Here is a 15,699-nt window from a genome sequence, read left to right as displayed (position 1 = left end):
ACAGCACATTATTGTTAACAGAGGAAGTCTTCAATTTGGTAGCAGGTCAATTGGAATTAGATTTTTTAAAATTATGAATTTTGAAAGTCTTTTAGTGCTTTGTTTTACCACTTACAGAGAGAGAGGGAGACTTCTCTGAGCTTGTAGGCTTTTTGGAAATCTGAGTGCAATTTCCTTTCCACAACTTAATGATAACAATGGTTACTAGGTAGTTTTCAACCCAAAGGAACAAGGTGCCCTCTCAGTCTGATAGGAGAATAACATCTAGCTTCTCCAAAAGTTACATGACTTTATGTAACCACACACTTCCATTTTTTCCTTTGAGTTGGTTAAAAAAAAGTACATTCTCTGCAACACAGCAAATTATTGAAGCTTTCAATTTCCGGGCTCCAATGAAGTATATGTAGTTTTTACAACATTTTGGGAGGCCCTGACACCTCTTGACAGATTGACACTTGTTAACACTATGTCGACAATTCTTGACAAGTCTTTGCATTTGTAGACACTCATGATACTTCTTAACATGTCGACACCTGTTGTACCCTTTGTAATGTTAAATAGTACCAAGCAATGTATGCTTGCTTTATGCATAATCTTCTCCACAGCTAACAGTCTCAAAGGAGACCTAAAAATCACCCAAAGGAGCTCTGTTTCACTCCCTTGCCCCTCTCCCAGAGTAAATCTGTTGGTCATCCTACCAAATGATCCCTCTCCCTAATTCTAATCCCTGTAAATTATTCAGGGGAATTATTTTTAGGCATACCTCAACTCTCTAAAAGGGTATCCTGGATATTCAAGAGAAATAAACTGAGGATAAACCTCTGCTCTTCCACATTAGCTTCCACACTGTGTTCCAAACACTTGGGACTCCAAAATCCAATTTCAGTGGAGACAGATGGTCACTTAATTAGCTAGCTGTCTCGAGGAATGGGGCAAGCCACAAAATAAGCCCATCTGACAATCTCGCCTTAGTGGAAATTAGAAATTCTGGATGCAAGGGCAGGGCTTAGACTCTTTATATTTTCTGATGTTTCAGTGAGTTCTGGCAAACATTGAGGCTGAAGAGTCTGAAAAGGGATATTGATTTATTGAGGGGCAAGGCAAAAAATTAACAGATGGGGTATTATGTGGGAAGATGTGAGGTTGGTCAGTTTGTGAGGAAGAGTAAAATGCTCAACATAATTTAAATGGAAAGAGGTTGCGGGATGCTGCAGTACAGAACAACTTGAGAGTCCTTGTACACGTGTCACAAAATGTTTGCACACAATATAGCAAGTAATTAGGAAGCCAAATGGAAACTTGCCTGTTTGTATAAGCTGAATGAAATACAAACCTAGGCAAGTCTTATTGCAACTGGACTAGGCTTTGTTGAGATCTCATCTAGTGTATAATCTACAATTTTGGCCTCCTTACTTCAGACAAAATCATAGATGTGATATGGCAGAGGAGGCCATTTAGCCTTTCAGAGAGCATTGGGAAACTCACCCCAGTGTGGCAGGGAGAATGGGGCCTACTGAAAAGCTGGCAGACATTTGGAACTTAATCTTCAAAGGGAACATAAACTGAACATGTTTCAGTTAAGTTAGTCATTGGAGAAGTACATTTTATCTTGTCTTTAGTGTATTAGTTGTGTTTAATAATGTTTAGTCTATGTTAATTTTAGTTTGTTTACTACATACCATGAGCAAGTAAAATACGATGGAGATAGGATTGCACCAACAGTGGAGAAATAAATCAATGAGCAATAAATACCTTTAAAAGACCATTTTAAATAACACTGATCAATGATTCTTCATGCTGCTTAATGTGTCAGTTATGCAACATAAGGCGTTGCCTGGAGCATGAAACTCTAAGATGTCAACGGTGGTGTCAATTTATTTACAAGAAACTAGTATAAAGCTGAAAACAAGAAATGTTGGAGAACACAGCAGGTCAAACAACATCCATGGAGAGACAGCAAGCTAATGTTTTGAGTCCACACTGCACTTCAGCTCTGATGAAGAGTCACCTGGTGTACCTTAGAACTTTGTGGGAAGGAAGTGATCCTGGACCCCTTGCTGAGATATTTGTATCATCAATAGCCATAGGTGAGGTGCAGGAAGACTGGAGGTTGGCTAAAGTGGTGCCACAATTTAAGAAAATCCAGGAAAGTCAGTCAGCCTGACATCAGTGGTGGGCAAGTTGTTAGAGGGAATCCTGAGGGAGAGGATTTACATGTTTTTGGAAAGGCAAGGGCTGATTATGGACAGTTTACATGACTTTGCGCATGGGAAATCACTAACTTGATTCAGCTTTTTGAAGAAATAATGAAGAGATTGATGAGACCAGAGCAGTGTATGTGATCTCGATTGACTTCAGTAAGGCATTCTACAAGGTTTCCTGTGGGAGATTGGTTTGCAAGGTTAGATCTCACTGAATACAGGGAGAATTAGCCTTTTGAACACAAAACTAGCATGAAGGTAGAAGACAAAGGGTGATGGTGGAGGGTGGTTTTTCAGACTGGAGACCTGTGACCAGCAGTGTGTCACAAGGATCGGTGCTGGGTCTACTGCTTTTTGTTATTTATAGAAATGATTTAGATGTGAACATAGGAGGTATAGTTAGTAAGTTTGCAGAAGACATCAAAATTGGAAGTTACCTCAGAATATGACCAGATCTTGACCAGATGGCCCAATAGGCCAAGGAGTAGCAGTTGGAGTTTAATTTAGATAAATGTGAGGTGCTGCATTTTGGAAAAGCAAAACAGGGCAGGACTTATACACTTAATAGCAAGGTCCTGTGGAGTGTTGCTGAACAAAGAAGCCTTGGAGTGCAAGTTCATAGTTCCTTGAAAGTAGAGACGCAAATAGACAGTATAGCGCAGAAGGCATTTGGTAAGCTTGCCTTTATTGGTCAGAGCACTGAGTATACGAGTTGGGAGATCATGTTGTGACTGTACAGGATATTCGTTAGGCCAGTTTTGGAATACGGTGTGCAATTCTGGTCTCCCTGTTATAGGAAGGATGGTGTGAAACTTGAAAGGATTCAGAAAAGATTTACAAGGATGTTGCTGAAGTTGGAGGGTTTGTGCTGTAGGGACACGTTGAATACACTGGATCTATTTTTCCTGGAGCGTCGGAGACTGAGTGGTGACTTATAGAGGTTTATAAAATCATGAGTGGCATGGATAGATTGAATAGCCAAGGTCTTTTCCCCAGGGTTTAGGAGTCCAAAACTAGAGGGCATAGGTTTAAAGTGAGAGAAGAAAGATTTAAAAGGGATATAAGGGTAACTTTTACATGCAGAGGGTGATGCACGTGTAAAATGAGCTACCAAAGGAAGTTGTGGAAGCTGGTATAATTAGAGCATTTAAAAGGCATCTGGATGGGTATATGAATAAGAAGGGTTTAGAGGGATATGGGCCAAGTGCTGGCAAATGGGACTAGATTAATTTAGGATATCTGATTGGCATGAGCCAGTTAGACAGAAGGGTCTGTTTCCATGCTGAACAATTCTATGACTCTATGACTCTAGTTAGACTCGAAATATTAGCTTGCTCTCTCTCAGGGATGGTGTCTGACCTGCTGTGATCTCCAACATTTGTTGTTTTCAATACAGATTCCAGCACCTGCAGTATTTTGCTCCTACTGGTATTGGGGCAGTAGGGGAATGAAATGAGTGAGTTAAGAAAGAGAGAGAGCTGAATTTTGAATGATCTCAAGTTCCCATAGGGTAGAATGTGGCAAGCAAGTAGAAGTGCATTGGAATAGTCTTCAGGTATGAGGGTTTCAGCTGCAGATGAACTGGGACAATAGGAGGTTGGGCAATGTTACAGAGGTGGAAATAGGCACGGATATAAGGTCAGAAGCTCACCTCCAGATCACATGTGACACAAAGGTTACAAGCAATGAGGCTTAACCCCAGATTGTTGCCAAGGAGAAAGATGGAGTTGGTTGCTATGAAACTGAGGTTGGAACCACTTCAACAAGAAGTACTTACTCAACCGCTCCTTAATCAAGATTTGGCTGAGCACTCAACCGAAGAATCATATTTAACTCAAATGTTAACTGTTTCTCTTTCCACAGATGTTGCCAGATCTGCTGAGTATTTCAAGCATTTTCTGTATTTCCTACTTGAACAATTTACAAGGACTGGCATAGTGTATGGCACATTAATCCACTCTAATGAATATCCTACCTGTCTTTTTTGTTTCTGCTTTCATTAATTTATAATTTGCTGTCCATTAGGCAAGTAAGGCCTTATGCCCCAATACTGTACTTCTGAAAAAGAAGGACATAACAATCCTTCACAGAATTGCGACAGTGCAAAAGAGGCCATTTGGCTCATCTTGTCTGCACCAGTTCTATTACCTATTGCCAATCTCCTTCCTTTTCCCCATATCCTTGCACATCAATTGTATCCAAATAATCATCCAATGCCCTCTTGAATGCCTCAATTAAACCTGCCTCCACCACCTTTCCAGGCAGTGCATTGCACCCCTTAACTACTCACTGAGTGAAAGCATTTTTTCTTACATTAGCTTTGATTCATTTGCACATCACTTTAAGCAAAGTAAAAATGAAGGTTTTGATGCCACTACCACAATACCGAGTGGATATTAGTATGAAGTTCAGGTCACACCTGCAATTGCTAATTTGAAGATTTCCGTCATGATCACGGAGAAAAATATGGTATAAGAACTTGTATGATTGGTGACAGATTGAGGGGATGGCCTAGTGGCATTATTGCTGAACTATTAATCCAGAGACCTGGGCAATATTCTAGGGACCTGATTTTGAATCCACTAAAAATAGTGAAATAAGAATCAGAGATGACTATAAAACTGATGTCATTTGCTAGAAAAAAAAACCATTGGCTTAACTAATGCCCCTTGAAGGAAACTGTCATCCTTACCCTGCCTGGATTACATATGACTCCAGACTCAAAAGCAATGTTTTGACTCTCATCGGCCCTCTGGATGGGCATTAAATGATGAATGAATATTTTAAAAAACATGGGCAACACAATAATCATGATGACTTCAATCTACATATGGACTGGATAAAACAAATGAGAAGTAAAGTTGTGGAGGATAAGTTTCTGGAATATGTTTTGTTTGGTCTTCCAGAGGAGCACGTTGAGGAACTGACTGGAAGGCAGGATATTTTAGACTATTATTAAGTTCTGGAAAAAAGCAAGTATTGTAAAAGAACCTTGAGAGTTAAATGACACAATGTGATAGAATTTTACATTCTGTATAAAAGAGACATAGTTCACTCTGAAGCAAGGATGTAAAATTTGATGAAGGGAAATTCTGAAGGCATGAGGCACAATTGACTGAGCTGAATTGGGAGAATTCATTAAAAGGCATGATTTGTGTATAGGCAATTAGCAGTCTTTAAATAATTACATGGCTTACAGCAACTGTACATTCTTTTGAGGTACAAAAATTCAAAAAGATCAGTTAACAGTAACTGACAAAGGAAGTTAAGATTTGCATAATATTTAAAAATTAAGTGGTCAGAAATAGTAATAAATCTGAGGATTAGGAAGTATTTTTAAATACAGCAAAGGACATCCTTGGAAAAGAAAAGGGAAGTGAGAATAAGATTGCAATGAAATTTAACAAAACAACATTAAAACAGATTTTTAAAACTTTTGCATGTGCGCAGAAAGGAAATGTTGGCTAAGACAAATGGGGAATCCATTTCAGGCAGTGTCAGGAGAGTTTAGAATACCAATTGATCTCAAAACAGTAACTCCATCTCACACTTAGGGCTTGAGCTAAGATGTGAAGGTGAGCATGGGTGTGAACGTTCAAGAATATTGAGAAATTAAAAATGCAATGAAGAAAATGAGTTAAACTGCAATGTATAGAAGCAATGCGCACACAACTATATTCATGATTTGGAGATGCCGGTGTTGGACTGGGGTGTACAAAGTTAAAAATCACACAACATCTGGTTATAGTCCAACAGATTTAATTGAAAGCTCACTAGTTTTCGGAGCGCCACTCCTTCATCAGGTGATTCATCAATCACCTGATTAAAGAGCAGCGTTCCGAAAGCTAGTGTGCTTCCAATTAAACCTGTTGGACTATAACCTGGTTTTATGTGATTTTTAGCTATATTCACCTAACTATTGCATCAAAAAGGTACTCATTACCTCTAAAGTACTTTGAAGTGTTCTGATATGTGAAAAGTAATACATAAATGCAGATCTTTATCAAGTTATTTGAAGAATGTGGGAGTTGAAGCATGCTGAACAATCATCCAATGAAAAGGTAAGGGTTAGGGACAAAATTCAGGATGGCACTGAGAGGGAAACTCAACGTATTGCTTAAAACAAAAAAAAATTCTAAGCAGGTTGTAAAGATATAGAAACTAAGTCAGAGAGAATGTCAATTAATTATAGGACAATAACAGAGAGATGAGTCAACTTAGGTGGGCAGTTGACAAACCTTTAGCAAACATTCTAATAGATTTTCCACCTGTTAATAAATCCAGTATTTGTTAAAATACCTATTGACCATAAATGGAAATATAACTGCAATAAAGGTTTGGACTACCAGTCCTCAAGGAAGAAGTTTCAAATTTTTGAAAAGTTTGGATACTGAGTAAGAAGGAACAATAATACAGTTTGATTTAATTCTGGCATTATGTTTGAGGAATGAAACAATGAGGACTAATGTAGGGAAATCAAAATGTTTAACAGTGAAAATATTGAGTTTTGAGGAGAAATTTCAAATCAACAACAGGAATTGGGAGGGTGATGATTTCAATTTAATCAGGTGACTTACCCACCAATGCCCCTCTACCACCATTACAACCCCCCCCTCCCCCAACCCCCTCCAGATCCTGTGAGCTTCGATTTTAACCAGTTTTCACCTTCTGAGTGGGTGACTAAAGCATATACCTGAAGCAATACACATTTCTCTTTTCATATGAGGATCAGGGTACAACAATGTCAGGGGGTTTTGATTACAATTTTAACTCCAGACTGAGTGAGGAAGCCCCATTACAGTTTGTCCTGCCATTTGAAATCAAATAATAAACTAATGGCAGACTAAGGCATTAATTTAATAGCTTCCCTTTGTGAGGGCAGGGGGAGCTACCTAGGTCCTCTTAAGATTTTCAAATGTTTGTGGGGGTAAAAAGAGGATTGGATGCACCTTGCAAATAATATTCCCAGAAGACATGCCTATGTCCCAACATTTGAAATACAACACAATACAATGTAATACAATTCAAACTGAAGGCCAAGAGTTGGGACATTGGAATCTGCTCATCTTCAGGTTAAGTTCCATAAGGAGATTGTTCATGAGACAGAAAGGATGAGAAGGCAATTTTCAATTTGTGAATATATTGTTTATGTTGAAAAAGTTTAGAACCAGAGGATTTTGATCCATATTGAATGCCAAACCTCACAATTAGTTATTTGGCCGCTCTCGCATACGGTGAAGTTGCTGCACTTTGAAGGTGCTGCCTTTTCTCTTCTGCAAAGCAGCAACATCGGCCCTATCAAGGCTGACATCAGCCTTTCTGTTGCACCCACTCCCCCTACCCCATAATGCTCAGTACTACTAACTGGCACCAAGCTTACTGCCAGCTCACTTAGAGCATTTACCTTTTAAAACTGTATCCCACCAGCAATGCAGATGTTGTGTCAGGTTAGGACCCAGAGTTTTCAAATCGAACTGAAAAGTCAAGTCCCCCAAGTCCCTACATCTACCTGGAAACTACTGGACGCTCATAAAATTAAGTCTATTTATCTGCAGGGTCTTTGCATCCTCCTCATAACTTGCTTTCTTGTCGAGCTTCATATTATCAGAAGACATGGATACAACACAATTGGTCACATTATCCAGGTCATTGGATCAATAATAATAGAGGGCCCAACACTGTCACAGTCTACCTTCCTGAAAATGACCCTCTTTCTGAGTTCTGAAGAACAGTCATTTCGAACTTGAAAGACTAACTCTGTTTCCCTATCCACAGCTGTTGCCTGACTGATGAGATTCCCCACTTTTCTCTGTGTCTACCTCCTCATTATCCTCCCTGTTTGTCAAATCCTCAAAGAGTCTAATAAGTTTGTCAAACACTATTTTCCTTTCACAAAACAATGTTGATATTGCCTGGTTGTATTTTCTAATTGTCTTGATACTAACTTGTTTAGAATGTTATTGAGCATTTTCCCAAAGACAGACTTTAGACAAATTGGCTTACATTTTGTCTCTTCCTTCTTTTTAACAGCAGCTTTACATTTTGCTACTTTTCAATACATTGAGACTTTCCCAGAACCTCTGAAATTTTGGAAGGTTACAGCTAATGTGTACCCTATCTTTTATTTGAAGATCCTACAGTGTAGGTCATCAGGGGCATGTTAGCTTTAATTTCCATTAGTTTGCCCATTATTTAATCCTTTGTGCAAATGATTGTTCGAAGTTCATCCATTTTGCCTCTTAATTTTCTCCTACTTCTGACTGTTTTTTATAACTTCTTCTGTGAAAGCAGATACTAAGTACTTATTCAAACTCTCAGCTTTTCCTTCATTTCCCATTATAAACTCCCCAGTTTCAGGAACTTTAAGGAATGTTTAGATATTCTTAATTCCTTTTAGCTTAGAGAAGAATTTACTGACTGTTTCTTTTCCTTGATAATTTTCTCTCATATTCAAGCACTCACTCTTCATTTATTTTTTAAGACATCCTTCGCTGGATTCTAAACTTTCCCAATCTTCTGGGCTACTATTAATTTTTATAACTGTTTCTTCTAATTTGACACCACCCTTAACCTATTTAGGTCAATGGTCTCTCCTTCAGGTAGAGCCTTTCTTCCTTGAAGGGATATATGGTTTTGAGAGTTAAAAATGTTTCCTTAAATGTCTACCACGTGCTGCACTGTGATCTTCCCTTTTAAACTATTTTCCCAATACTCTTTAGCAAACTCTATCTTCATACCCTTATAATTTATTTTATTTAAGTTTAAGGCATTTGCATTTCTCACTCCCAAACAGAATGCAAAGTTTTCAGCTAGGATCACTCTTGCCTAGAGGATTCATTACTATGAAGGCTTTAATTAATCTTGTCTTATCACGCATTATCAGATACAAAATAACCAGTTCCTTGGTAGGTTCAAGACTGTATTGTTCTATTAATATCTGTCCTCTTGTTTCATTCATTAACTAATTGTTTTATCTTTATTTAATTTATTATTAATATTAATTTGTGGAAAAGCCCCTTGCAAAGACCTGTTTCTGAATGTAATAGGTGTAAAGGTCAAATTGTTTATCAGAGGTGTCACCTCTTTTGAAACTTGTTTTTTTTTGTACGGCATATGTAAGTAAGTTTCCAGCTTCAACTGCGCAGCAAGTTTTCCAATAATTTTCTTCCAACAATATTCTTGCAATAAATTCAATGCTTAATAAAGTGCCTACTGGCCCTTGCTTCATTAAGCACAATTAAAAGTGATGTAAGCAGTCTTAAAACGGAATTAGTGTCAACTTGTAGCTGGTAGTCCTATAAGATATTTCTACTGCCAATTGTTAAACTGCTGAAATTTTAAATTATTCCCTCAGGCAAACTGTTTCTCAGTTGCCGCCTTCCTGTAACTGAACAAAGAGATCTGTCTCTAAACTCAAATTCCAGTTAAGCAAACTGTTCCTGTCTCCCAGCATTGAAGGTGTGGCAAAAGATAATTTGGTAAATATTTGTGCAAGAAACATTCATGAGAGTATCAGAAACAGGGCACTGGCCATCTCACTTTGTTAATAAGATCCTGAGAACATTAGAACAACTCATACTTAACTTCACTTACACTCAATGAAAATCATTCTGCCAATCAACTGTACAATTCAACTCACATAAAGACATCATTAATTGTTCATTAATAATATAAATTATAAAATAAAATTGACACAGCATGAAAACTTACCACTGCGAGAATAAGCAACAACAGTTTATCATTGTTTTGGTGATTGGATGCCTTCATGGTGTCTGAGTATCTGTAACATGGACACAAATTAATAACAAAATTGTTAATTGCAACAATTGCGTGGTAAAAGAACTTTCCATATTCCATCAGGAAAATTTAAATCATTTATATAACACATGTAGGATTTTTTGGCTAGTATTTCACTGCTTGAAAAAATATTGGGGAAGGTTTCCATTTCAATCTGATAGGACGGATAACAGCCTCTTTATAAAATTAACCTGATTGTCATTCCACTGAAATAAATGGAAAGGAAATCAAGAATGTTCTGCAAAGAGTATATAATTATCCTGCCAGATTACCAGCCAGGCGCTAAAGAAAGCATGTCTAACCCGTTATTAAACTACAAATCATATTAAGCAATATAGAACTTAAATATAACTCCTCATGTATACAAAATGCCTTACAACTGAGAGGTGAACAAACATGTATTGAAAGTGCTTTGGGGATAAACAATGTTACAAGAGGAAAGGTTAGAGATAATGAAAGGCTTTTGAAGATGGACAGAGATACAAGTTGAAACATTTAAGAAGAGATGTGAAGCATGAGGATGCCATGAGGCCGAAGACTCTGCCACTTAAAGTAGAGATGGGCATGGGCGCAAACATACATCTGAAGCAATTGTAGAAATAAATTAGAATTAGATCATATCTTATAAAATAAGACTGGCATTTGGGTTCAATAGATGGCAATGTGAACTAATAAGTCAGTTATGCAGGTGAAGTATAAGTAGAGAGACATAAGCAAGAGATGAAAAGAGTCAAGGTCCTGAAATTTGGCTGTTCCAACTTTTGGGCACATGCTTGAGACAAGGAGTATTCCTGATGTCTGAATGGTGAAGCTTTAGCCCCATAATTATTTGAGGTTCAGGCCTTTATGTTAGAATTAAAGCAATCTTAGAGGAAAACAGTAAGACAATATCAGGCTACAGCTGATGGAATTCAGGAGAATTGGTCTAAGGTTTCAGGCTGGGATTCAGGCCCTGATCAAATTTAGACTGGAAATGGGGATCTGTAAAATGACAGGGGCACCTTCTGAAGTTGATAGAGGATTCAATAGACCTGCGATTGAGAAAGGCTCTACAATCAGCTCAATCTTTCTTGACTGACAGGTGATTTGAATGGATTGATCCCCAGCCAGTGATGCGAGCTCCAACCACTGGTTGCTTCATGGTAAACTGACTCTAGAGACAAGACCTCAATATGTGCAAAAGGCAAGAAGTTTGCTTCAGGTGTGGATAAAGCATGTCATTTCTTTGTCCTTTCCCAATGTGGTGGATAGTTCAACATAGACTTAGGAGCAGAACTCGGCTACTCGGTCCTTCGAGCATGGTCTGTCATTCAATAAGACCATGGCTTATTTGGCTGTGTCCGCAACAGCACTGTGCTGTCTCTCTATCATAACCCTTTGCTTCTATCAAATATCTATCCAACTCTGTCTTGAGAAAATGTAATGGCCAGCATCCATTGCTCTCCATGGAAAAAAAAGTTCTACAGACCAACAATTATTTAATAGAAGAAAAGTTATCCTCATTGTCTTTTTCTCTTATAAGGCAGATCTCCTCAACTGTGTTCTGAGTTCTAGTCTCCTCACAAGGGGAAATATCCATCTGGTTTCTACCCTATCAAGTCCCCTCAGAACCTTATAAGTTCCAGTAAAATATGTGCACATATTTCACTTCTGCCATGTTTGGGAGTTAGTGTGCAAGTTAGCTACTGCAAATAGTTGTTCACTGAACTTATAGACCAATATATCTTCAGGCCTCACATTCCCATCAACTCCACAATTTCATTTATATTTTATCCACAATGTTTGATTTACTATTGAAAACAGTAAATTAACACATAAATATATTATGTTTAACATTGGTATCAGATATAGTAAACAACTAGCATTGTGTTAAAAGTTGAAACCCTATCTCAAGGAACCATCACTCTCTGTAAATTGCTTGACCTTCTTTCACTTCTGTTTGCTAGGACATTATTAAAGTACTTGCCTTGTAACTCCTAGCTATTTCATCACAAGCAAGGAAAGCAGTCAGCCAGAATTCACTTTTGTGGTATGGATTCCGCAGCACTATGCAAGATACCATCATGCAACAGGACACAGCACTGGCAGTCATGCCATAGGTAAGCAGGATCTACTGGCAGGGCCTCCTAACAAAAGTAGAATTTGCCTCTTCAATTACACCTAACTGAATGACAAGAACAGATTCCTGTGTATACCAATCAGACAAAGGTAGGATTATTGCCCAACGCCTTAATTTTTCAATTAGATCTGCATAAACATGGTAGCAGTGAGGTATATACAAAAGTATACACATGCAAACAAAAGTAATGTCACATTTGAATGTTTCTACATTAACTGAGTTAAAGCATAACAAATGAGTATATATTTTGTTAAGATTAGATTTTGGAAAATAAATAATAGAAAACCTGTTTTATTTTCATCTTTTAATTTCTACAATTAGTCTTCCTCCTTTTCTTTAGACATCTTGATGCACATGAATTCCCAATAGCAATGACAGTTTGGAGACCTTACTTCTCAATCATTATGAATACTATGCAGTGTTATATAATGAGGACAGCCTCATGTTGGTTTCTTTGGGTGGGATTGAAGCTCCATATTTAAATCTGCGATGGGAGGAAGCTTACTTTTCTCTCTTTGCAAATTGACTTATGAAATGTCTAGAATTTATGGAATGATTTGCTTTTATAGAGAAGAATAATTTGGATTCTTTCAAACAAAAGTCTCTTCACATTTTTATTGTCTTTTTCTGACAATGTACCAAAATCAAGAACTCTCTGACTGTAGCAGCTCTGCACTCAATCAAAAAACAAAGATTATGTCACCTCCACCTGCACTGTCGGTTTCAGAGGCCTATGCATTGCTGAAGTTAATCATTACTAGATGTTAAGCCATACTTTATTTCTTCTTCATGAAATCAATCCTCTTTTTGTTGGCAATGTTTTACACACAAATGGAACTAACAAATTCCTGAAAATCTGCTTAATGTTTAAACTCTGGGCTTTTTTGAAAGGCATTTAAAAACAGCGATTAAAAGCACAGAAACTATACCATTTCAAATAATCTGTAGCTTGGAAATTATGCTGCGATATTGTCCAAACACAGATTAGCTTTGTGTTCAATGTTTGTACAAGCTCTTCCATCTGCTATTTTACAGGAGATAGTAACCTGTTTATTTTTGTCATACAATACCATACAGAAAAATAACCAGGCTTATTTGTTTTTTTAAAACACCTAAAAAGCATAGCAACCTTTCTAAAAATTCAAATTTTACATATGTGGTACATTTACTATGATAATAAAGAATGGTTCTTGATATACAAGAGCAGTAGAAGCTGTCATCATTTATAAATGCATGTTTTATAAGAATCCATGCAGAAGCATAGCAAACAAGTTTCTACAAACCTGTTGGACCTGATTGTAACAGACTGTATTAATCGGGTGGGTCTCAATAACAACCTGAGACAGTCACCATTTTTACATTAACAAGAGCTGGTTAACAATTCTTTTTCTTTCAAAACAGCCCCTCAATCAGCAATTGGATAAAGAAAACTTCAGTCAGCACCTGAACAAAAATACAAATTGGTCACAAGACTGTATGGAGCTGATTTTCTTCATACACAGATTATTGAAGATATCACTGAGACAAATAGGTGAAATGATTACATTTTGCAGTATGTTTCCACACTATTAAATAAAGTTATTTTAAGAGATGTTGCTTAAATCGAAAACAGAAACTTTTCTACATATGTTAGGTTGTAGTCTAAGCTTGCCACCAACTGTCAATTGCATAACATTAACCAAGAACTACGCCCTTTTGAAAAGTCTTCACCTTGCTAAAAGGTTGTGCTTCTCTGTAAGTTTGATCGCTACGTTACTTTAAATTTTAAATCTTCAAGCTACACACAAACAGCAGCTGCAACTTGTAAACTAAATATTCAGTTACCTGTCAATCAGATTGTTCACTTTTGCTCTATTTCCTGTGGTTCAGAGACTGAACGTAACAAAATAAAACCTGATACAAAATAGGCGTTGGCAAACTTTAACCGTCACTTTATTGCAGCTAATGATTTGCTCAGTCCATACCTGATAAAGTACAATTGGTGTACTTTAACAAATAAAGTGGAAAGATCCCTCCTTCAAATGGTTTCGGTGATGTACAAAGGTGCAGAAACAGCAGTCTACAGTTTTGTCAAACCCCACAGGAAAACTATCAAGACACGCCCCTTTGCTATAATCATTTGAATTTCTGTACTGCTTAACAATTTCCAACTCTACACTATTGCACAATTTGCACTGCCCATTTACTCCCAAGATGAGCAAGCCAATTTTTTTTTCAAATAAGCCAGTTTATTTTCTTTTCAGTGGAAAATCTTCCCATTTCATTTTTAGAAAAATAATTTAGCTTGCTTTAATCTTTTTAAAACATAGTATCCTACCTATCGACTGTTAATGAAAATCATCGCATTCAATGTCAGCAGTCGTCTTGGTTAGAGTGGGCAGCTGCAGTAGCAATGAGATGCCTCCATTCCAACTGTCAATGTCCCTCCTTAGTCTGAAATCCTGGGATCTGCAAAACCAAAATACGTTGGGCAGGCACCTGAGTCATCATCATGGGCCTACCTGATGGGTAGTTATTGGGTGTCTGAGTTAGATAGGAAGTAACAAAGGTTCTGTTGAAGAAAGTGTGCTGCACGACCTTAATGGAACGTTATTGAGCTGAAAGTATCTGTAGGAGTGGGACTGAGTGGAAAAGGAATGAAAATTTTAATCTATCTTAATTAGTTATTATACTTTATGATGTCAAATTGAAGACTGGAACATGGCTTTTTCATCAGGTTACTGCGTGAAGAGAATCTTTGATCAGTTGTTGTCCAGTTAGTGCGCTGTAAGTGACCTCAAGATAGTGAAGCTTTCTGATCAGTCCACTTTGAGCATAAATGTCAAAACATGTGGTATGCTATATTTCTCTGATTTTTTAATGTCTTTATTCTTTTGTGTGATGTGAGCTGCACTGGTAAGACCCACTCTTGTTGCCCAATCTTAAATGCCTTGAGCTGAGTTGTGGGCCATTTCAGGGGGTGGTTAGGCATTAAACATTGCTGTTGGTGTCGATCTATGAGTGGGCCCAACTGGGTAAAGATGATGGCACTTGCTTCTCTAAAAGACATTAGAGAACCAGATATTTGTTTACAATAATTGATAGTCACCTTTACTGAAACTTGTTTTATCTTTCAGATTTATTCATTGAATTCAAATGTCACCACCTGTTGTAGTGGGATTTGAACATATGAACCTATCAAATTGGATCAAAGGTAGGACATTTGACTCTTCAAACCTGCTCTACCATCCAATATAATTATGGCTGATCTGTTTACGTTTAAAATTTCATTTTACATCTACTCTCAATAACCTTTGATTCCCTTATCTAATAAGAATCTATCCAATACTCCCTTAAAAATACTAATTGACCCCACCTCCGTGACCTTCTGAGGCAGAGTTCCAAAGCTGAACAACTCTCAGAGCAAAAGATAATGTCTCCTAGTTCTCCTTTTCCTGTTCACCTTGCTAAAATCATTCAGAATATCATACATTTAAATCAAATCAACACTCAATCTTCTAAACTCTTGTGGAAACAAGCCCAGTCTATCCAATCTATTCTCATTCAACAGCCCACTCATTCCAGATATTAATGTAATGAACC

General features: G+C 37.5%; 1 protein-coding gene across 6 annotated transcripts in view; it reads right to left on the bottom strand.

Annotated features, from left to right (window-relative positions):
- The window catches only part of cdh17 (cadherin 17, LI cadherin (liver-intestine)), a 95,743-nt gene extending 81,540 nt beyond the window's left edge, over positions 1 to 14,203 (bottom strand). Inside the window, exons 1-4 of one of the 6 annotated variants that reach the window (XM_072570233.1) lie at positions 14,082 to 14,203; positions 13,401 to 13,560; positions 11,965 to 12,183; positions 9,912 to 9,981 (exon numbers count right to left, since the gene is read on the bottom strand). In XM_072570233.1, the coding sequence (XP_072426334.1) occupies positions 9,912 to 9,968 (57 nt within the window). In that variant the 5' untranslated portion in view covers positions 9,969 to 9,981; positions 11,965 to 12,183; positions 13,401 to 13,560; positions 14,082 to 14,203. Of the gene's footprint in view, positions 1 to 9,911; positions 9,982 to 11,964; positions 12,184 to 13,400; positions 13,561 to 13,941 lie in introns of all 6 variants that reach the window. The other 5 variants (XM_072570234.1, XM_072570232.1, XM_072570235.1 and 2 more) reach the window with 5 other exon arrangements.
- Between the last annotated feature and the right edge of the window lie 1,496 nt (positions 14,204 to 15,699).

This window comes from Chiloscyllium punctatum, chromosome 5 (genome assembly GCF_047496795.1).
Source record: "Chiloscyllium punctatum isolate Juve2018m chromosome 5, sChiPun1.3, whole genome shotgun sequence".
NCBI classification, from domain to species: Eukaryota; Metazoa; Chordata; class Chondrichthyes; order Orectolobiformes; family Hemiscylliidae; genus Chiloscyllium; species Chiloscyllium punctatum.
This window is presented reverse-complemented; position numbering and strand designations above follow the sequence as displayed.